Raw genomic sequence first — 21999 nt, 5'->3', positions numbered from 1 at the left:
AAAAAAAAAATACTGTTTTATGTCAAACTAAATGGACACACCTCTCACTCAACGTGCGCAATCATAAAGTCTATATAGTACCACCCTCCTTTTGGTCGCAATAGCATGAACAAATCTGCGGTCAAGTCCCTACAAGTAGTTGGCCTGTGGGGTCTACTTCCAGTGGCATGCTTTCAGCACATTTGCTAAGTCTAAAGTTTGTCTGTCAATCTGTTTCCTGTTGAAGTCCCAACTGCGTATCATGTCCAATTTTCACCACTCTGGCGATGGCCCTCGAAATCGATGGCAGATTCAGCAGCAGACGTAGAAACGGCAAACACACGTTGCCATCCGGCCAGAGGAACTCTGAACACCTAAATACAAGCACCTGGTGCAGCATTGCCTCTGCAACGAACCAGCGGGGCTGCGACGACCCGACCTTTCCCGTCTGCGTGGGCAGAGTTGTCATTGGTTGCCTTTTCATGCATGTTCCTACTCGTACACAATACATATATGCCTTCTGTGGTGCTTTGGCTGCACATGCACCATGGAAGACACGAAGCTCACGCCGAACATGCGTCGAAGGTGCATTCGAGACACTGTAACGGAAGCGAGTCATGACGATCAAGGCATCCGGCTCGGTCAATGTTTTTTTTATTCCAAAAAAGAGGACGTCCGAGTTCGTCCCGGCGCAAAGTACCACCCATGGGCTGCAGTGCCTACGGCTACTTGTTCCAGCCTCCGAGCCAGCCCTTGACCAGTCCAGTCAGGCCCTGGTTCTTCTTGGTGTCGGCCACGTCTTCGAGCGACGGGAACTCCATGTGGTTCAGCGCCAGGTCGAAGAAGAGTGGCTTGCACGCGATCGGCTCGAAGGACGGCGGGAAGGAGGCGAGGCGCGGCTTGGACGTCCCCAGGCTCTTGTCTTCCAAATACGTGTCAAGCCGATCCACGAGCAGCTGCAAAACAACGCGTGCAAGACGCGGCGTGACGCAAAAGTTGGCAGAAGAACTGCTTCACAAACTTGCGACAACTTACAACCGCGTGCCTCATCATATTTTTTTTTTTTAATATATTACGACGAATTAACGCGATGCCGCCATCAGTCAGGAAGTTGCCAACACTTGGTTTGTGTATCCCTGGTTTTCTTTTCACGCGTCGTCCTTTCTCTCTTGGCTCGAAAAACTTTTGAAAAGGCTATTAACGACCATTTCTTGTAGATGGCACCAACATCTGATCTCGCAATAACTGCAGAACCTTCGCTCTACTGAAACTCAGTTCCAGGGTCACCTCGTGGACGGCGCTGGTGTCCTCTCTCATTGCAAAATGTTGCGAGAGCTCGATCCTAAGCAGACACAATAAATGTGCGAATAAGCCTAGACCTGCGGGTTTTCAAAGAGGCTTCGAAACGGTGGCGGAGTTTTAATGTTGTACGCCTTACGCAAGCATGCCGGCTCAACACATAGCACCCCCAAATCCGACTCCTGCTGTTGCATCGCGACATCCCAGACGCGACGGGGCGGTCTGTACCTTGGTGTCCTTGTCCTCTGCGGCGGGCGTTTCGGCGGTCGAACCCAGGATGCTCTGCGCGTGGATCGAGTACTCCTGTCCTTCCAGCAGTCCGGCCAGCTCCTTCAGGGAAGCTACGGCATCCTGCGCAGAACACGGCGCTGTCAATTTACGTGGTGGCACTCTGCTGTCCCGCGACACCATAATGTCACGTCATGTCCCAACGTCGACGACGGGCGCCCTACTTCAACGCCGTTTCGAGTGAGGCGGAAGAGCCCGTAACATCTATCACTAAAGAACTGTTGCAGACACCAATGCACACACTCTGTAAGAATGTAAGAGCCACTTTTACGTCCGACATTTTGTAACCCTCAAGGTGGGGGTTAACAGAGGGACAAGGCAACATGAATCTCCAAAAATTTCGAGATTTCTGTTGTGCTGTCTTTTTGTTCCCCTAGTCAGTTATTAACCAGCTCGCATGCACCGTTTCCATTAACCTTCATCTCCAAACCACTATAATGCATGAAATGCACTAGTTAGGTAGTAATCATTTCGATTTGTTTAGAAAGAATTTAAATGTTTTTTGTTTTTTTTTTTGTTTTTTTTTTCGGCGAGTCAAGAACTTACATTTTTATCGATTTTCTCGCTAAATTTAGCGGGGAAACCAAATTCACGTTAAATTCACGCAACATTTATTTCCCCGCCAAATTTGGCATGGAAACTGAATTGGTGCATAGGTCACGTCAGGTCACTTGATGTAAATTTTTCCGCTAAACGTAGCGGAGAAATATAGTTAACGTTTCTATCACCAAGGCAGGGGGAAACTGAATTGGTGGATAGGTCGGATGACATCGTTTTACCCGCTAAATTTGGCAGAAAATTCGCAAAGAGATGGAAGGAAAATATTTTGGGATGGGGGGGGGGGGGGGTTCTGTTAAAGGCCGACGAGCAGCCAGAAAAGAGGAAACTCTTACTTAATTCCTTCCTTCCATTCGAGAGAGAGGGAGACCATTCTTTCTGCACGGAGTAACTCAGAAGGACGCTAGGAACCGATATTCTTCCCACAGAATATGATTCTGTAGGTCTGCCTTTAAACCAAGATTCATACAAACTTTTTTCAACGACTTTTTAAGACAACATTCAAGGCAACACAGAACTAAAAAATGGCAATGATGTGATCGCCCGAGTCATTTTGGAGCACCTTTTAGAGTGACCAGGACTCCACTTTAGTCGCAAATGTACTTTTGGAGCACATGCGCACACTTCATTTTTGTTCATACCACTGCAAATATTATATGTTAAGATTCTCGTGTTGGCCTCTTTAAAATGCAACTCCAGTCGAAAACAAAAGCAACATAAATTACTGGTATTATACTTTAGTGGCACGAAATATGATCACGGACAAAATATTACATCAGAGTGAACCCGCATACTCCACTAAAACCGATTCTAACTGTATTTTCAGCATTCATAACTGTATTTTCAGCATTCATAAAGTGAAATCAAGTTCTGGCGCAACATTGGCGCAGATTCTTCATATTTTGGCTAGATGTAGCAGTGCGAGCCCCTTGGCGTAGTTTGGCACAGATGGCGCATCGATCACATCACTGGGTTAGAAGCATCAAATACAAATATTGAAGTCGGAAAGTTGTCGTTTTCCTTCCACTCTGTTTCGCTTTGGTGCATTCGCTTCTGCAACGTTCCGGCAGTTTCAGGTTTCGAACTGGAAGTATGTTACCGAGCATCTCCTTCGGATGGTAAGCCCTCGTCCTCTGAATTCAATTCCGAGGAATGTTAGAAAGTCTGTATCGGAAGAGCCGGCACTCCGATTTCCACTACTGTCGGAGCAGCCGACATGCGACCATCTTGTGCGTACCACGTGCACGGAGCGTCCGAATTCGATACCATAAACAGCCCCAGCAAGGCAAAACATTGTCTGAACATGATGTTTATACTTCGCCAAAGACATGACAAGTAGCAGCACGTCCCGCAGTGCGCGCGGTTCTGCGTCTAGGCACGCGCTTCCAGACGCGTGATCGCCGCCGTACGCGCACGTCGACACCCGTCGGAGGGTCAAAGCATTTGGCGCTTTAAAAGAAGGACCTCACCTTATCCAGGTTGTGCTCGTACGCCAGGGCCTGTTGCACGTAGGCCAGGCCCCTGCGGTACAGGGCCATGGTCTCCGGGTAGCGCCCCACGGCAGCCAGTGCCTGGCCAATGTGGTGGACCCGGTGGGCCTTGTAGAGCAGCAGCTCCGCCTGTACCCGCTCCGCAAACTCGGAGCCCTCCTCCACCCCCGGCAGCTGGAGCATCTCCGACAGGTTCTACAACGGGATCCCGTTTGGTGTCCGTTACTCACGATGGTAGAAACAGGCTCGGAAAGTGAGAAATTTTTGTTTTCCTTGAAGCGGCTCGATCTGGTTAGACAAGACAGTGAGAATAAAACTTTTACAACATGGATCAAAGTTCCCTAATTCAACCATGGTTCCGTATTCTTTTGCTTCAGTCCAGTAGCACTGAAAGTTAAGTGGGCTGGTGTACACGCCATTGCAGAAAATTTCCTCGCGTCTTTCTTAGTTTATATTTGATGAGCAGCTTTTATCTGCCGTGCTCTAGCCGTGTTTTTACATGTGAAAGGAAGGGTTGCAGCTATCCAATCTTGCGGCACCGAATGCATGTCAAGGTTTGTCTCTCTGCCTGTGCATCGATGCTCGTATCGTCTCTGTGACTGCCTAGGCTAGGCCTAGTGGTCCAAAGCTTGGCATCTGTACACTCGAATAAAGCCGACTACTTTCTCATTTTGCGCGTTTTACATCCTTTTGTTGTGAAACACTCAACTGCCCCCCTGCCAGAGAGTGCCGTGCTTTGGGCATTTCTCGTGAGTCGAAACGTAAAGGTCGTTGTGCGGCAAACACTGCGTGCGAACTGGCCGATTGGGAGAAACTCCCATTTCGCGATACCGATGAGCGTAAAACAAAAAAATGCATTGCGTGAACCGTGCAAAGAGCCGCGACTCATACAAAGCTGCAACTTACATTACAACTTTTCTGCGAAAACTACTCATTATTTGGAAGTGCGACTTATACGAGGGTGTGACTTATAGTCTGGAAAATACGGTACTTTTTGTGTGTCTGTTTTTCCTTTGCTTTCATTCGTTACTTCGATGGAGGCAAGTTTTCCCTTTGACATTTTCACGCAACAAATTCCCCATCTTAACCTCACTTTCACGGCATGTTACAGTGTCGCAGCACGCAAAACTGACTTTTGCGACTCATTTGAAGCGGGCAAGTTCCATCTGGCCCACCTGCATAAGTGGCGAGCGAAAAGGGGTGGGCCCCACCTAGTTAACAATGATCTTCTAGGGACCTTGGCTCTTCCCTCTTTTGTCTAATCACTTGACCTAACAGCCTGCAAGGAAGCTTTTAAATTTTGACTAGAAAAAGAGAACTCCACATGAAGCCACAGGGAAAGTTTTGGTTTTCATATGTAACTTCTAATTGAGATAAGATTTCTCTTCAATATTTTCACAAGAGAAATGCCCCACATAGCCTCCCTCTATGTTACAGCACTGCAGCATGAGAAAGTGATTTTTTGTGGCTTATTTAAAGTGAATAAGGTCCTTCCGGCACACCCCGTATAGGCGGCAAACGTCATCCCCACCTGGACGATGATCTCGTAGGGCCTAACGAGGTCCTGGGGCTTGCACTTGGTAGCCCCCTCCTGCACCTGGCGGATGAGCAGAAGGTTGCGCTCCACGGTCGTGCGCTGGCGCAGGTAGCACAGGTACGAGTGCAGCAGCTGCAGGCTGCTCACGGGACCCTTGGCGCCCGCACCGCCCTCCGCCCGCAGCTCCTCCCGCAGCAGCTGCAAGGTTGGGGAAGTCGAAACAACTTTGACGAGGCATTCGTGCATGCAATGATGTTTTACGCGAAAACATCTCGGGCCGCAACAATAAGTGTAAATCCAGGCGAGCGATGTGGCGAAAACGGGGAGCGGAAGTGCTACCATTTCAGTGGCAGACGGTTAAAGAGTCTCCAACGAGGCATTCGTGTTCGCCAGAATTTTTGCATGGGAAAACATCTCGGGCTGCAGCATTGGAGTGGTTTCACAGAAACAATGTTCCAAAAATGTAAAACAGAAGAGCAGTGATGTGATTGGCCTAAGCCGTTTTGGAGCACCCTTTGGAGCAGCCAAAACAGTGTTTTGGAGCAGCAAAAGTGGCTTTTGGAGCAGCTAAAACAGTGTTTCGGAGCAGCAAAAGTGACTTTTGGAGCAGATATTCTTAGAAAAATACAAATATCCGTTTGAAGAGCTGGACAAACGAAGGACACTCTGCTTGCCGCAATAAACAAATTATAGTCAAGTTAGACCAGTTAGACCACCTGGGAGTCTTTCAACATGTAACTGAAATGCCAATGACATGACACATTTTGCAATGCTTCAGTTAAATGATATGTATATATGTACCCGCTATAAGTAAATAAGAACCAAAGTGCACATACGAAAATTGATTCGAAAATTACCATCTTAGTAGTAAATAGCGCAGCATTAGGTTGACTACTGATAAAATAAATGAATGCAGTCTCCAACGGATGAAACACGTAACTACTGCAGTGCAATGCGAAATTGTCGCGCGAGCGGAGATGGCTGTTCGATAGAAACCATGCCACTCCGCTCCGTCGCCAAGTGGTTCCCAAAATTGTATACAAAATGTAACTGTCCAACATACGACAAGAAACAGTCCAGCGGCACGCGCTTGCCAGGCCGGCAGGCAAACTACAAACTAAACACACAGAAAAAAAACAAAAACAAACCTGAGCACATTGATGAAAGACATTGCGAGCCAGGGTTAAAAAGTTCTTGGAGCGCTTTGTGCAACGACTGAACTCGATACAAACAAGCGCGCTGTGCGGGTTCAGCGTGCAAACATTGCATTCTTTGCTTTAGCTCACTTTTCTTCACCAACTTTCTTTCGCAGCAGATTTTTCACGTACCAGGGTTCCTAAGCCAACCGAGAGAAACCTAAGTAATCGATACTTTGACAAAGCACTCTTTGAGCTAGAGAATCTTTTGTAGTAGCGTATTAAACAAGAACAAGAATGTTGATGAACATGCGGCGGTCCTTAAATTTCATTTTAGAAAGCGCCATATCTGCAGCGACGTGGGGACGGCAACACCCGACGTCGCGCGACCACGGTGACGGAAAGGCAGGGACCAAATATAGTTTACCCACGGCCGTTGCCACTGATCTCAATGACATAGAAATCAGTGGCCGTTGCTCTCAGGAGCGAGTGCTTCAGCTTATGACGTAACTCCCGCCGCGCAAAAAAAAAAAGTGGTTTTGTTTCCTAACATGGCTGGTACCCCAGCACCAGGGTGTCGAACCGGAACCGAACCGAACCGAAAACCGGAACAGAACCGTTATTTTTAGCCGAACCGGAATCTTCGCCGCCATCTTGGAAGTGAACCGGAACCGAACCGAAAAAAAATATAACGGTAACTGGTTCAAAACGGTTCAAGGTAATATTTTTTTTCTTCTTTGCTAGTATCACAAAGTTAACATATGGGAATAAACAATTGGCGGCTGTATTTCTATCTGTTGATCGAATCGTCATATACATAATTGCAACGTATGATAAATTGTGGGTTTTCATGGCACCTTTGTTGGCACTATGATTAACCATGTGTCAACTTGTCACGTGACGTCATGGTGTCAATACATGTTGTCAAGTAATGTCACGTGGCCTCGTGACGTCACGTAACTCACTGCATTAAATCGATTTCATTTGAGAAAGTAATTAGATGTATTAACCTTGTTGACAGCATTACGTAACATGACATCACGATTTCGCACCGAGAGTCACGTGACACCGTGACGTAAGCGATTTTCATAACCCCTAGTCGAGTGCTCGGGTTCATGACAATCAGCATGGCTAGACATTCAGGTAACGGCTCATGTCAATTAGATGTGATAATCAATAGCCCAACACTAACAATATCTGAAGCTCAGCCCAAGCTTTTGCTTTGTAAACCCTTGCAGCCTAGGGCATGACTGCGATGAACACTGGCGGTATATAATTAAGGTCAGATCACGTGGCCGCTTGTTCAAATTGCGAGTTGAGGAGATATCGACAGCGGTCTCTGTCCTTTATTTTTTCTGCATCTGTTATTAGGGGAAAACTAATGGATGTTTCCGCAACCTATCAACGTCACGGGTTATTTCTTAACACTATTTATTGAAAGTACAAAATAAATGTTGCAAGACCAACTTTACATTATTAAGGCATTGAAACATTTTTTCATTGTTGCTGAAGTATATCTGAAAGATGTCCCTGAGAATAGAATTTTTGAAATGACTAAATGCGACCTATTAATATGACGTTACATAGAACTACACGTGTGTACGGAAGGAATACCTAAAAAAATAAGATATTTTAGTGACGTGAGAGGAACAGCCGAACGTTGGCAGTCGCTGTAAGTCTCTCACGAGCGTCGTTCTCAAGTTATTGCCCAAGTTTCGACCCCTCTCTATTTTGTTTAAATGAGCTATAACATATTTCTATACATTACTAACTACTACTCAGGATCAGTCCCTAACGTTAATAACTGATTGAACTTGGCTTTGCTCTTTTTCCTAGGCAATGGTAGTCGCCGAAAAAATTAGAGAAATATGAGCATCGTTCATCCCCTCAACTCAAAGCCAGAAGCGGCCACGTGGCCTGGTGCCTATCTTATGCCGCCCACGTTAATCATACCCCCGCGCTGGAGTTTTAAAGGAAGAAAACGCGTGCTGGAGCTCCAGGCATTGTTAGAGTTTGACTATTCTCATCACCACAGTGGTTGGACACGAGCCACTACCCAAGTGTCCACCGAAGCATTGATTGTTACGAGCCGATGTAAGGTGCTCACACAGTTCTCCTGCCCAATCCATGAGTCGCGCTCGACTGTCGACAGGCGGGTGGTTTTTATCCCACAATTACGACATCAATCTTTGAGAAGGCAAGACTAAAAAAAATAGTCTCGTTCAATCCTCGCAATTGCACCGCGACAAAGAAGCTTCTGAATCAGTGGCGCCCTGTGCGAGTACACTTGGACCAGGGGACCAGTATGCCTCGGAAAAGTCATGCGCATTCCAACCCGATAGCGTTTCATGACCCCTTTAAACTTCACGGGGTGCCAAATAAAAGCAATGAAAGGTTGCGGTTAACAAGTGTCAAACAAAATTGTCGAATTAACAGACACAAACGAAGGAGGCAATTCCTCAGGAATACTTTCAGCCTTTCCACTCTGGTGAAGAAGAAAGGCCAGAAATGCTGTACTATGGTGGGAATGAAGTAATGGCCGGCCGCAAGTCGGCAAGCCAGACTGGAAAGGCTGGAGGGGTTGCCGCCATTCATGAGCGACGGTGGCAACCAAACAACTGGCAAGCCGGCTGTCTGGTTGCCGTCGCCATTTATAGATGGCGGTAACGCATGACTAGCCCTTAACAGCACCGTTGTATAAAGAAGTGCGTCTGTGTGTGGGGCCGGGGGGGGGGGGAGGGGGGAGTTTTAGAAACATACTGTGTTGTAAAGGTTCCTCTTCCCTGCATCCTTGGTGCAGACCAAAAAGCGTGACCCCGGAAACTACTTTGATTGGAAAAGCGCTCTTGCCAAAAAGCATGTTTTTGTCGTGCCAGACGCTGACACCGTTCCTCACGACGATGCACTAAGAATAATAATACTAGCCTTTCAAATACTTAGCTTTCACTGAGCTTGCACCTCCTGCAGCGTGCCTTTTGCACCGTCAAATTCGACTTTCTCACCAAGAAGGAATCAGAATGACCACCAGCCTATAGTGTGATAACGTCACGTGCATACCATGCTAAATAGTTCAGCTTTCTGGTGAAATATGATGTTCGCAACACTAGCCATAGATGTCCTAATTGTAAATTTGTGAAGTATTTATAGCAGTCTCACGATGAGATATGGCAGCCTAGAGAAATGTTAGAACGCATGAATATTCTAGCATAGTGCTGTAAAGTGGGGGTTCAAAACAAGTGCAGGTAAAACCGAATATAACGTTTGCCTCCCGAGGCAGTATTTCGGAAGTTTCGAGCTCATGCAAGCTGATGAAATGTAATATACTAAGATTTCAAGAATCTTTGTCTGTCCTTCGCGCTATTTATGTAAAATCATGAATATCATTGCGTGCATCTTTACGCATCTCTTTTTGCAGTAAGGCATTCTGGAAGGGATTATTTGGAAAACATAACATTAATTTTCTCTCTCTTGAACATTTCGTGTATTTAACTTCCAATTCATCATGTGAGCATGGAGTCCATTTTAGCGTACCCTGCAACCCGATGTTTCATACTGCCAATCAGCAAACAGAAAAACGCTTTTACGTAGACACCACAGCTCGCGTAGTTTCGAGTATCGTCCTTCCAAGTCGGTCTCAAGCGGTTGGTTATATGAACTTTATAAAGTAAAATTTTTTTATTCATATAAAATATATTTAATTACTAATTGAATATTTGACAACATAAACAGAGGGCCCACCACTCTAAAGCAATGCCCCCCAAATTATTTGAAAGCGGTTCTGCCAATCTTTTCCGGCGTTTTTATCCTCGACAGGCATGTTGTAAGTGATATGGGACAATCTTACATACATTTCTGATTTTGAAGCTAATTTAAATAACTATGTGTTCCTCACACATATAACTTCTCAAACGTATAGAAGTCTGTTATTGCCTTTTTTATCTGGTGAACATTAGTTTTATGTGTCTGTAGGCTGGACGAAAAAAAAGTAAACAGGGGCGCGCAGTGGAACTATGATGATTACGCACGCAAACCGTCAGAAAGTGTCCAGTTAAGAGCTGCCTTGTCGAGTAGAATGTGAAATACTATTTCGTTTTACTAAACAAAAAAGAATTTTGAAGGACGCTTAAGCTTCGCCTCTAAAAGTGGAACGCGATCGCGTCAACGGGCCTCGTTTGCATCGCATTCTCATTTGCCGCGCAAGCGTGCCTCGCGTGGCCTAGTGAAAAGCGTCTGACTCGCAACTAAAGGGTTGTGGGTTCGAATCCTGCCTAAAATTTTTAATTTTTTTTTTTAAGGCAAAGGAATTACTTTCAAAAGTGAAATCATGTGAGACACACGGCAAACTTTAATTCGCATTACATGTCATGTTTTAATCACTCTCATTCCACGCTTGATGTCACGTTTTACATGAGCATTCTGTATTGTTTAAAATTTTTGCGCGAGGGAATGTAGCTCTGACGTCATCACCCTATCAATCAATCAAGATTTTCTAGTCACGCCACCGACATCGGTTTTTCTGCGACATGAGCCCGTTAACGCTATCGTGTTAAAATCATCAATTAGCAAGGGTGATGCTCATTTGCAAATTAAATTGTCCGGCATCTTGTCAACAACAAACGTCAACAGCCAGGCTATTCCAGCTTATTCTGTATAAGAAAATGTTCACTTGGGCAAGCGCTATTTTGGGCCAGATTCGATCTGAGTGCGAAGGTGCGTATATATTAGAGTGAACAATTGCAATTACTCCTTGCTCCATGATTAGTCGCATGCGTGCGGTGCTGAGTGTAAACAATGTTTAGTTAGAACAACAGGCATTTGGATTGCCGCTCGGTGTTTCTATAAAAGATGGACTGAAAGGACTTATCCTAAAACTTTGTTACATTTCGAAAATTTCATTGCTTTTAGCTCACTTGGGTCGTCATCATGTAGACGCTTTACACACGCGCCAAATTACAGCCGCCATTGCTGACCTTCTGTTGTCTTACCGAGATGCCGAGCAACTAAAACGGCAGTTGGCGATTCTCTACAAAGGCCGATGCTTCAGAAAAGGACACAGTTGAATCTAATATGGCAATAACCTGGCCTGCTATGGTAATGATGAAGTGAAATAAACGAAATAAGAGGAAACAAAAACTGAAGGTCAGTTATGACGGCGTCCATGCACAGCTGCTGCAAAGCGTCTATATATATATATATATATATATATATATATATATATATATATATATATATATATATATATATATATATATATATTGTGAAGTGTATTTCGTAAACCTTATTTCATGATATATGGCCACAAGGTGCATGCTCATTTCATATTTTTATGTGATGTAATTAATTCCTTAGTTCAATGACACGATTTCACTTTTAATACTGACACACAAAGTTGTACCAATCACGGGTGTTTTAGACGACCTACCACACTTCGCAACAACATTTTATACCGTGTAAATAGATCAGCTTGAACTTTAGAATTTTACTTTAACACGAACAAATGACAAGAAAATACAGTATAATTCTAAATTAAAAGCTTATCTATTTACAGGTATGTACCAACAAGCTCAACTCTTTACTCTTGTACTTAAACATTTTGATTCAGGCAAAATATATTTTACTCGTAAACAAATAGATATTGAGTCGTATGAACATGACGTTATGTATGTTAATGTAGATTTTCTTCTACTCTTGCGTCAAAATTAAATAACTTAATTTAATATTTTTGGTACCTAAGAACAAAAGTAAATTGTATGGACGATCGAAGAAACTATATAGTTAATCGTTTCACAACGGAAATAGTGTATATTGCCAAAAGAACGCGGAAAAATATATTCTCAATCTAGCGGTTCAAACCGGTTCGAACCGGTTCGAACCGGTTTGAACCGTTATTTTTGGCTCCCCGGAACTGAACCGGAACCGAACCGAAAGCCGTGGACCCGAACCGGAACCGAACCGATAAAAATTTCGGTTCGACACCCTGCCCAGCACGTTAGCATCGGAGCGTCCGCACACGCCCGCGTCTATCGTTAAAAAAAAAAAAAAAAGCGAGACAACGAGGGCGCGCAGCGATACATGGCGGGAAAATCCGTGCAAGACCGAATGAACAATTGATGCAGGGTACTTTGTGTCGGGCAGAGCTCTGGTGTCGGGCGGCCGCTTGCGCCACCTAGTTCACGCGTGCTCCATTACGGTACTAAGTTAAGTTTCGGTTTAGAAAGGCGACCAAAATCGGTCCCTTGGCGCAGGCTTGGCGCAGATTACCCATATTTTGGCAAAATGTAGCAGGATGTAGCAGGGCGAGCTCCTTGGCGCAGTTTGGCGCAATTGGCGCAGCAATCACATTACTGGAAGAGCTATATATCACTGCCTGCAAACATTTCAATGGCAGAGGGTTAAAACGCCTCCAACGAGGCATTCATGCACAAAATTATTTTTGGTACAAGAACATCTTGGGATACATATGGGAGTGAATCCATGAAAGCTATGCAATCAAATTGTGGAATGGATGTACTCTTATTGCCAGCAAGTATTTTAATGGCAAACAGTTAAGAGAGCTCCATTGAGGCGTTTACGCGTGCCACGATTTCTTGCACGAAAACATCCTAGGACGTTGACAAAGGGGTGAATCCAAGCTAGGAAGCGATTCAACAGTAACGTGAAACTGAAGTGCTACATCATCGCCCGCAAGCATGGGTAGTGGCAGCAATACAAAGGTGCATGCACATCAGTGGGCGCCTACCCTTCCGAAGAGGAAGTTCAAGGGTGTTCCATTTTCACCTCTCCGGATACACCACCATATAAAAGTATGACGCCAATTCCGGAGTCCTCCGGAACGCCCTTAAAAAGGAAAGGGGAAGTGCGAAAAGGGAGCCTCGCCTGCAAGGAGTCCTTGCAGTCCATGAGCAGGCGCTCGTGCACGGCGATCTTGGCCTCGGTGTCCGGTGCCTGGGCCAGCTCCTTGGGGGCCTCCTGGTGGGCCAGCAGGAACAGCCGCACCTTCTCCTGGCGCACGGGCACCACCCGCCCCAGCCACGACACCTCCGACAGGCTGCTCGCCTGCTTCTCCCGCGTTTGCGCTATCAGGTGCTGCAACGATCAGAACAGACACAATGCATGATGCCTTCGGTTGCTTCTGCGCCGTCGGGCGCTGCAACATCGATGGGGACGCAGCGTGCGAAGCCTCGCAACAGTTGCTGCTGCACGTCAATCTTGCCAAAGTCGCTCGATCCCGGAGAGGTGGCACCACGATGCCTGAAATGCATCTTCAACCAGTACGTTTAGCGCCCTGTACCGCCCACGCATCAAAGCTGGTCTCTAAGCAGCAACGGGTTGCATCGTGGAAGCCAGGGGGGCCACGTTGCCGGACATCAGAATACCGAGGGCTGGTCGTAGAAGTTCCGGCAAAAAAAAAAGAGCAAATATAGGCTTCGTAATGCCCCAAATTCATTGGCGCCGAAGTTTCTGAAGTTTCTACAAACTGCCAGGCTGGGGAGGGACCCGCAAGAGAATAATGGCGTCTACCACTCCCACCTCCATCATTGTAACACCGCCAGTATCTATACAGGAAACAGCGTGACGTCATTGGGCAGAAATTGAGGGACCATAAATACAGTAGGCTCACAGTAATTCAAACTGATATTTCATACTTCTGATTAATTCAAACAAATTTAAAAATTTTGGTTGTCCCACTATGTTTGTAATGTATCCATAAGCCGCTTAATTCGAACGGCATTTTCATACCGTTTGTTCCCGCAGCCCTGTTAGTGCCTTGTTTCCGAGCACCGGTGCACTGCAGAGAAGCGACACCCGCGAAGCTTGTTCGCGGGCGTTGCTTTTCTGCGGTGCACCCGTGCTCAGGGAGAAGCGCACTCAACGGGGCTCAAGCAGGGCACACACGAGCTAAAAAAAACGGGCACCACGCGGAAATTTCCATACCAACTTGCATGGGCGCTGCGACGTGGCATGGGTCCACGTCACAGCATCCGTGCAAATTGTTATAAACACTGCCGCGCGGCGCCCGTTTTCATTGCCAGACCTCATATTTCATCAAATATCTGTTTTGTATGTGTAGCGATTGATTAGACAACTTCTTGGCCCGGCAAACAAACTTATAGCATCCTCGATCATCCGCACCAATGCGCCCCGTTGTCTTCGATCAAATGCACCGGTGCACACTGGACGTTCTCGATCAAAGGAGCGCAACCTCCCAGTGCGGCTTTTCGTTGCCCCAACGTGCACCAAGAAAATCTATGGTGTGCCAGGGTGCGGTCCCATGACGCATTGCAGCCAGGAATGGAAACCGAGGTGATGGCGGGAATAGCAGATGCCACCATTGGCAGACGCGCAGTCTATCGAGATGGCGACTTTGCAAAAACGAACACGCCTCGCAGCGGCACTCAATGAATTCTCCAGCTTTTCCGACAGCTAGGAGAACGAGCTTCTTACCATCGCCGAAATTACCGGCGATTTCTGCGGTGGCAAGGAGTGCCCGAAAGTCATGAACTTTGTGGAAAGCGTTGTGAGGCATTTCAATGACACCGAGGCAACCGAGGTACGGTTTTATCTGGTGGTACTCTTTCTTGAACCAACGATGATAGGGAAAATATACCTGCGGAATTGTAACTCGCTCCGTGACCCCATCGACAATCACGTCCACGATGTTCATTTGTGTGTACTCCTAAAACCACAAGTCAAAGGCCAGAAGAAACTGACAGCAGACGGGCGCCGCGCACGGACGTAAGCGAGAATAAAGAAACAAAACGCGAGGTGACGCATGGTGGCAGTCGCCGCAGTGCACCGGCGCAGCGCAGATTGTCCTCGATGTTGCACCGACTTAGCACTGCACGACCAAAGAGAGCTGTGCACTGTCCTGGCTTTAGGGCGATTCTGCTGTGAGTTGATCGCATGGTGCTATGAATTTTGTTTTAAGCTTTCGTGTGCTGTCTACGCAGTCCATGATAAACAACATTTTTGAGTGATAGATAAACTTATGTCATACATTTCACAACTGTATGTAGTGGAAATCACCAAATATCCACTTTGGATGTGTAGCCATTGATGCGGCAACTCATAACTTTATCTTACACCAGATATAGATGAATTTCTGATAATTCAAACTTCCGATAATTCGACCAAAATTTGTGGCTTTCTGGAGTTTGAACACTAACGGGAGTCTACTGTAAGGATGTGGTAAACGCACCAGTCGGAGGACTGTTCGAGGTACCGTGGAGTAAGTCCCGATCCGCAGTTGGATTCACACTGAGTCCATACTTTGATCCATGCTTCAATCAACACTTCGATCTGCGCTTTGATCCGCGCGCACGCCAGGGGCTCAACTCACGTCCAGTTCGGTGGCCATGCCAACGTTTCCCTGCAGCCGCATGCGCTTGAGGTCGGAGATGGCCGACTGGTCGCCGATGTTGTAGGCGCAGTAGCGCAGAGAAGGGGCCAGCTCCTCCACCCGCTGCTGGTAGAGCAGGCGCTGGCTCTCCCCCAGGGCCTGGGACAGCTTCTCATAGATGGTCTGGGCCTGGTGCAGGCACTCCATGGCTTCCTTCCACTGCTGCTGCTCCGTGTACAGCGTGCCGCACAGGTGCGCGCTGTACGCCTGCAGGAAAGCGTTGCAAGTGTGTCGCCTTAAATGTCAGGTGGTCGCGATTAGCGCATCACTTTAGCATGCACCAACATATTGGTTGTATATATGTGCTAGTCCAAGTAACTGGACTTCTATAGAGGTGTGTGCTGTAGACCTACGAGAAAGCGTTGCAAGAGTAACTTGGTCAGAGGTCGCAAAGAGGTTGTCCCTTTAGCTTTGCTGACATGTTTGCTGTATGTGCCATATTTTCCAGGTTATGGTTCAGAAACCATGCACGTTTAAAAGTTGGAATTTTATGTGGTACGGACTGTACAACGATTTGCTTTTTTCTTAGATCATTCGTTACGATGAAACGCTACCAATTTTGTGATTGACAGATTATGGTAAGAATGATATCTGTACGATACTTCGAATGTGCACTAATAGAGCAGGCATACTACTTTGTGCATTTTTTGTGCAAAAAGCTATTTTTTAGGCGTTTTGTTTATATTTTTTTTATGTGCAGTCCAGAAAATATTATATGTACAGGCGTCCTCGAAAAGTAGCGTTTTCTCCACAGCATAAAATAAACTATTCATTGCCAAACTTTCTGTCTCCACACAAAAGTTTCAGAGCTTGCCATTATCCAATTAAAAAATTACAAAAAAATTTCCCAAAATTTTTAATAAATAAAAAAAAAACAGCGGCCGACAAGCCCTATGAATATGTGGAGACGAACGACGTCGGCCACAGGGAACAAGCCCCGTTTCCTCCCGTCGGGTTGCGGGCACCTCGGCCGAAACGTCCCAATGCCCGGAAGCCGCATAAAGAGAGAAGAGGAAACCCCACAAAGCACTCGCCTGTGCCTCGAGCTTGCAGCGCGCGTCGCACCGGGGTGACGCCGTGCAGAGGGCTGCAAGCCCCTGCGCGTGCTTGACGGCCTTCTTGAGCCGGGCGAAGAGGTGGAAGCGCTTGCGGGGCTCCGTGTTGGCCTCCTGGCGCAGTTGCATGGCATGGGCCCAGGCACGCTCGCACTGCACCACCAGCAACAGTAGGAAGCGGGACTCTCCCCCGGACAGCTGCTCGTCCGTCACCTCCTTGCCCTGGTAGCGGTGCTTGCTGCCTTGCGCAAAGTGCAGCGACTTGCGCAGGCGGCGAAGGCGCCGGCTGCAATAGCCCCTGCGCACGACGGCCGACCGCCGCTGGAACTTTGCCTCGAAGCAAGCACTACGGGTGGCACCAGAGCATGGGTTCTCAGACTATGTTCTCGGAAACCCGGGTGTGACCCGTCTGTGCTGCGCGTAGCCATAGGGCGGAAGGTCCCAAGCGGACCTTCTGCCAAAAACGAGCCAGGAGAATCGGCGCCCGCACGCAGAATGCTCAAACTTTTACCCAATGTGCACCGAGCAGGTCAGTTTTACCGTCTGCAATTTGAAGGTGTAAGCGAAAAACTTTCCAAAGTTGTGGTTAGGCGCGTTTGCAGATGACCGAGTCAGCGACGCTGTTAACTTGTGGCGCCATCTCCCGATAGGTGCAGCGAGCGGAAGACGCACTCTGTTGTCTGCCTGCTGCGCCCGTCGGGAGATGGCGCCACGAACAAATGGCGTCGCGAACTCCGTCGTCCGCGAATGTGCCCAAGCTAGACTTTGCCAAGTTTCTTGCTCTCTTTTTATATGGGGAGAGAACTACGCCTTGAAGTTCCACGCTGTAAAGCTGACCAGCTCGAAGCACGTTCAACCTCTATGTGTTGCAGGCGCCGATTTTTCCAGCTTGTTTTATGGCGGAAAGTCCGCTTGGGACACCCTACATAAGCCAATCACTCCGTAGTATGTGAATTATTTGTCGAGGGCCTGTAGGCTTCTGCATTTCATAAGAACAATGCCGACACTGTGAATGGTTCCTCGGCCATGATATGAGGATTCCTCGAGATTAAGAAGTTTCAAAACCTAGGCCTTTGCGTCCTTGACGTCGGTTCCAGTTCATCATCATCATTTATTTCTCCTTGAGTGCCCTTACAGGTAATAGACAAGGGGAGGGAGGATGCTGCAAAGTGTCTATATAACAACAAAGGAAAACACACAATGCACACTCAAGCAAATTGAAAACACGAATTGTCCCATGGAAAACTGCACAGATAAAATATTTATACTAATGAAGTGTTTGCTCATAGTACAACTTCAAATGGGTGGTTTAGTTGTGAAGTGAATGCGGTACGATCCGTTGGGGTCACAATACTATTGGGTAGGTCATTCCAGTTTACTGTTGCCAATGGCAAGGTGGAGTTAAGAAACAAGAGGGTTGAAACGAAAAATGGGCGGACCTTTCATGCGCTGTCGACGTGAGCAAATATGCAACTGACCGGGAACACCGACGAAATGCTGATGTCACACGATAGTATATATCGCAAAAGAATGGAAGGGCGTGATAACATTCTTTTAAGTTCGACGCGTTTGAAAACTATGAAACCCAAAGTCAATAAACCGCCAGCAGGCTTGTCGGCGACACTTTTCGCGATTTGCACTATTCGTTTGCGCATAAGCAATTCTTCACTGCTGTCGTCGTTGGCGCTGGTAAAACGTCAAGGCAAGCAGACGGCTCAATCGACAACGCAACTCGAGGAGTACGGCCGGGGATGTATTTGAAAAGCCTAAACCTAACCTTACTCATTTTTTTTTTCTTCTTTTTCTCAAAGTGGTTGGTGGCGTCTGCCGGGGCCATTTTGGCAGCCGAAAACTCACTTCCCGAGTACCAGCTCGGCTCGACTCGGCTCAGAAGAGAGATTGGCACGTATTGAAACCAAGTACCAGTGGATCCTCCTTCGAGTTGTCGACTAAGCTGGCCGGTGCTGTCGATCACGAAGCAAAAGAACATAGCCTATCTAAAAGACGCCGCCTCCGTGACAACCTCACGTGGAAAGGGATGGGACAAAAGTAGACAAAAGTCACCAACAGATTCCAGCGTGTGGCACTATCGCAGAATGCTGGTGGACATTCCTGCTCCTTCTCCGCTGAGGAGAGTACATTCGGCGGTGCAAAGCGGACGCTGTGGAAGGTATGCGTTCGGCAGAAAGGTGGCCATTGCAGACGGCAGCTCATGCAAGCCACGTATTCACTTCAAAGGCAACTTTACCCAAAAATTTTCATTACCTTTTTTTTTTTTTTTTTTTGTGAAGAGCAAGTGGGCATTGTGAGCTTCTCAACCTCGAGGAATCCTTAGCTATTTCGTATGAACGCCAAGACAGGGAAAGGGACACTGAGCAGGTATTTACGCTAGTCAGGATATTGTTTTAGAACACCGTCTACGAGGTGCTTTTGGATCGGGGAGTGGTTTTTCTGTGCACAAACAAGGCCAGTAGAGAATTGGATAGTAGGTGCGCCCCCACTTTCTTTTCGCAGGTCGTGCAAGGCGACATAATATGGGAGATATTTAGAAACTTCTAGGACATCTAAGGCACACATTCATTAGTAAATTTAGTAGAATCTATGACACACAATTTTTAAGACCATGAGACAATGAAAATTTGCTGATTAAAAGAAACACTGAACGAGTAATTCTTTATCCCTGGTCGTTCGCTTCGGCTGTTTCATGTTTGAATTCCAACGCCAATGCTTGCAATGAGGTGGTTCTTGCCTTCTAAACAGATACATCAGTTACTTTTCAAGGTGAACGCGACCACTGAAACATGCCTTCAGTAAACATTCTGCCCAGCTACGGTAGATTCAGAACCGACTGTCAGGTGTCTCATTAACGGCATAATAACGAGGAAAAACATAAATTACAGATGCACTCACCTATAGCGCTGGTAGTCCCCATGTCGCAAACCATGTTTCTGTTGAGCATCCTTGATGATTTGCAGGACTAGTTATACGAGTTAAGGTCAACAACTCACATGAATGCCCAAACACTTGTCAGAGTGCCCAGTTGTAAACACGAGCGACGCAGACAGTAGTAAGCTACCTGTTGACATTTATTGTAGCATATAAAGCGGTATCTATGGTACGCCTCATATAATTGGTTGTTTTCGCAAAGGAACAACTAGTTTTCCTTTTTTACCGCGAAGTTGTATGCGTGACTACAGGCACAGGAAAATACACATTGTTCGGAAATTCCGGTTTGTTTAAAAGCACTTCGCGAGTTATACGGTGCGTTATATGTAGTAATATTTCATTTCTGATTTACTGGACTTTATAGGCACATCGAAACGAAACGAGAGATCCGACATTTACGCCAGCATGTTGGCATATGGTGCAAGGTTGCTATCGAGGGATATCGGCCAGCTGTGAAGTTCGCGCCGTTCCAGGAACCCAATTTTTGCCGATCACCCTCAATAATATCTCAGGCCAGGTGAGAGAATAACTCTACTAAACACGGAATCGCACGTTTGCCACGTCCCGAATTTTGATCAGGGTTGTGGGTGCTGTGGCTACACACGGATCGTTGGAACGCCAAGGATACTCTCTAAAGTCACGGTAGTTTGGGGGACTTCCTCCGTGGTTTTGTTGTCCGTCGGCTTGTCTTCGGCAGCCTTCTCAATTTCGGCAGGCATGCTTCTTTTTTTCTCACACACAAAACTGCAAGTCTATGTGAGGCAGCCAAGACAGCTTCTTCGCTTTTCTTTTTTCTTTTTCCGGCTGCGTAAACCAGGGTGGCTGGCACTTAATTTTTTACAATGTGATTACGCTAAAGTGGGCATGTTTTTGAAAATCTAGTTTAGTACCAGGCGCCATTTTTTGCATATTTCGTAAAACTAAGTAATATATAGGTTTTTCATGCGTTAATTAATTTAATTAATGTATCTAGATATTTTATACACGCTGACTGAGGTTTTAAGTTATGCTAGTTTTGTTAGGTTTCGGTTCGGACTTTTGCGTCACAACCGCACAACTACAAGAATCGCCCCAAATGTGTAAACAAAAACTACTCCGTTTCAAAAAAAAAAGAAAGAAGAAAAGATTAAGACAGTACAGGAGAGGGTCGGAATTAGTGGTGCAAAACTATCGATAGTCGACTATCGTAGACCTACCGATAGTACTGTCGACGGTTTACTGTTTTTTCTGTTTCTTCTGCTCTTCAAAAAAAAACCCCAGTCTCAGGGTAAACGACGAAATGGTTGACTTCCACCAGCTAGCCTGTACTTTGACTCTTTTCTCGTACTATCGATAGTTTTGCGACTATGGTAGTTTGCGTCGCTCGCTCTTCTATTTTTCTCGCTTTATTTCTTCAAATGGGACACCAACTAGCCCAATTCATACCAACTTTGGTTCAGCTTTCAGTGATGACGAAGACGGGTGGTTGGGCGAAGAAAGGAGGAAGGGAGGCGGGCGGCGGTGCGGCAACTGTGTTTGCACTAGTGGTGCAAAACTATCATAGTATCGATAGTCGCCAGAAATCTGACTATCGATAATCAAAAATTATCGATAGTACTCTCGATAGTCGACCATCGAAAAACTATCGATAGTCGACTATTGATAGTTCTGCAGCACTATCGATAGTTTTGGGAAAACTATTGATAGTATCGATAGTCAGTTTATCAGTAGTTCTGCATCGTCGAAATACAAACACATAGGACAAACGCGAAGTCCTACCTTTGCATGATGCTTTGCTTCGGACATCCCATAGAAATGTAGGCAATGACTCTGCGCCGAGGAACTGAGAAGAGGAGGCGAGGACGCCAGGGTACGTACGAACCTCGAGCTCTGGTTGGAATGATTAGTGAGTAGACCTAAAACTACTTGCATTTGTCTCCACTGCACTTGTCGAACACGTTCGAGTGTGAAAGCCAAACGCCGGCGTTCCGTGTTCTCACGCGTTCAATGCGTACAGTGGAGAAAAGGCAGCCAGGTGCAGGCCAGTGGGGTGCTATGTAACACTCTGGTTGGAATGATTAGTGGGTAGATCTAAAGCCACCTTGGGGTGCTATGTTGCGCTTTTTGGACTCCCAGGGGGGCTATGTTGCGCTTTTTGCACTCCCAGGAGACTAGGGAGAGGGATGTGACGTCAACGACTCAGCAAACGCAGATTGGGTGTTGATTTCGTTTTCTTCTGTCAACATCCAATCTGCGTTTGCTGTGTCGTTGACGTCACTTCCTTCTCGCGCTTTTTGCACTCCCAGGAGACTTGAAAGAGGGAAGTGACGTC

At 46.5% G+C, this 21999-nt stretch overlaps 1 protein-coding gene across 1 annotated transcript; it reads right to left on the bottom strand.

Moving 5' to 3' along the window:
- Window positions 1-611: 611 nt before the first annotated feature.
- Window positions 612-20529, bottom strand: LOC8033186 (signal recognition particle subunit SRP68). Its single transcript, XM_029987429.4, has 9 exons — window positions 20317-20529; window positions 19653-19719; window positions 16722-17040; window positions 15628-15894; window positions 13164-13373; window positions 5146-5349; window positions 3594-3809; window positions 1507-1629; window positions 612-935 (listed from the first exon to the last, which is right to left on the bottom strand). The coding sequence occupies exons 1-9, from the start codon at window positions 20405-20407 to the stop codon at window positions 705-707; spliced, it is 1728 nt and encodes a 575-aa protein (XP_029843289.2). The 5' UTR covers window positions 20408-20529; the 3' UTR covers window positions 612-704.
- Between the last annotated feature and the right edge of the window lie 1470 nt (window positions 20530-21999).

Source organism: Ixodes scapularis, unplaced genomic scaffold (genome assembly GCF_016920785.2).
Source record: "Ixodes scapularis isolate PalLabHiFi unplaced genomic scaffold, ASM1692078v2 PGA_scaffold6__148_contigs__length_123643588, whole genome shotgun sequence".
NCBI classification, from domain to species: domain Eukaryota; kingdom Metazoa; phylum Arthropoda; class Arachnida; order Ixodida; family Ixodidae; genus Ixodes; species Ixodes scapularis.
This window is presented reverse-complemented; position numbering and strand designations above follow the sequence as displayed.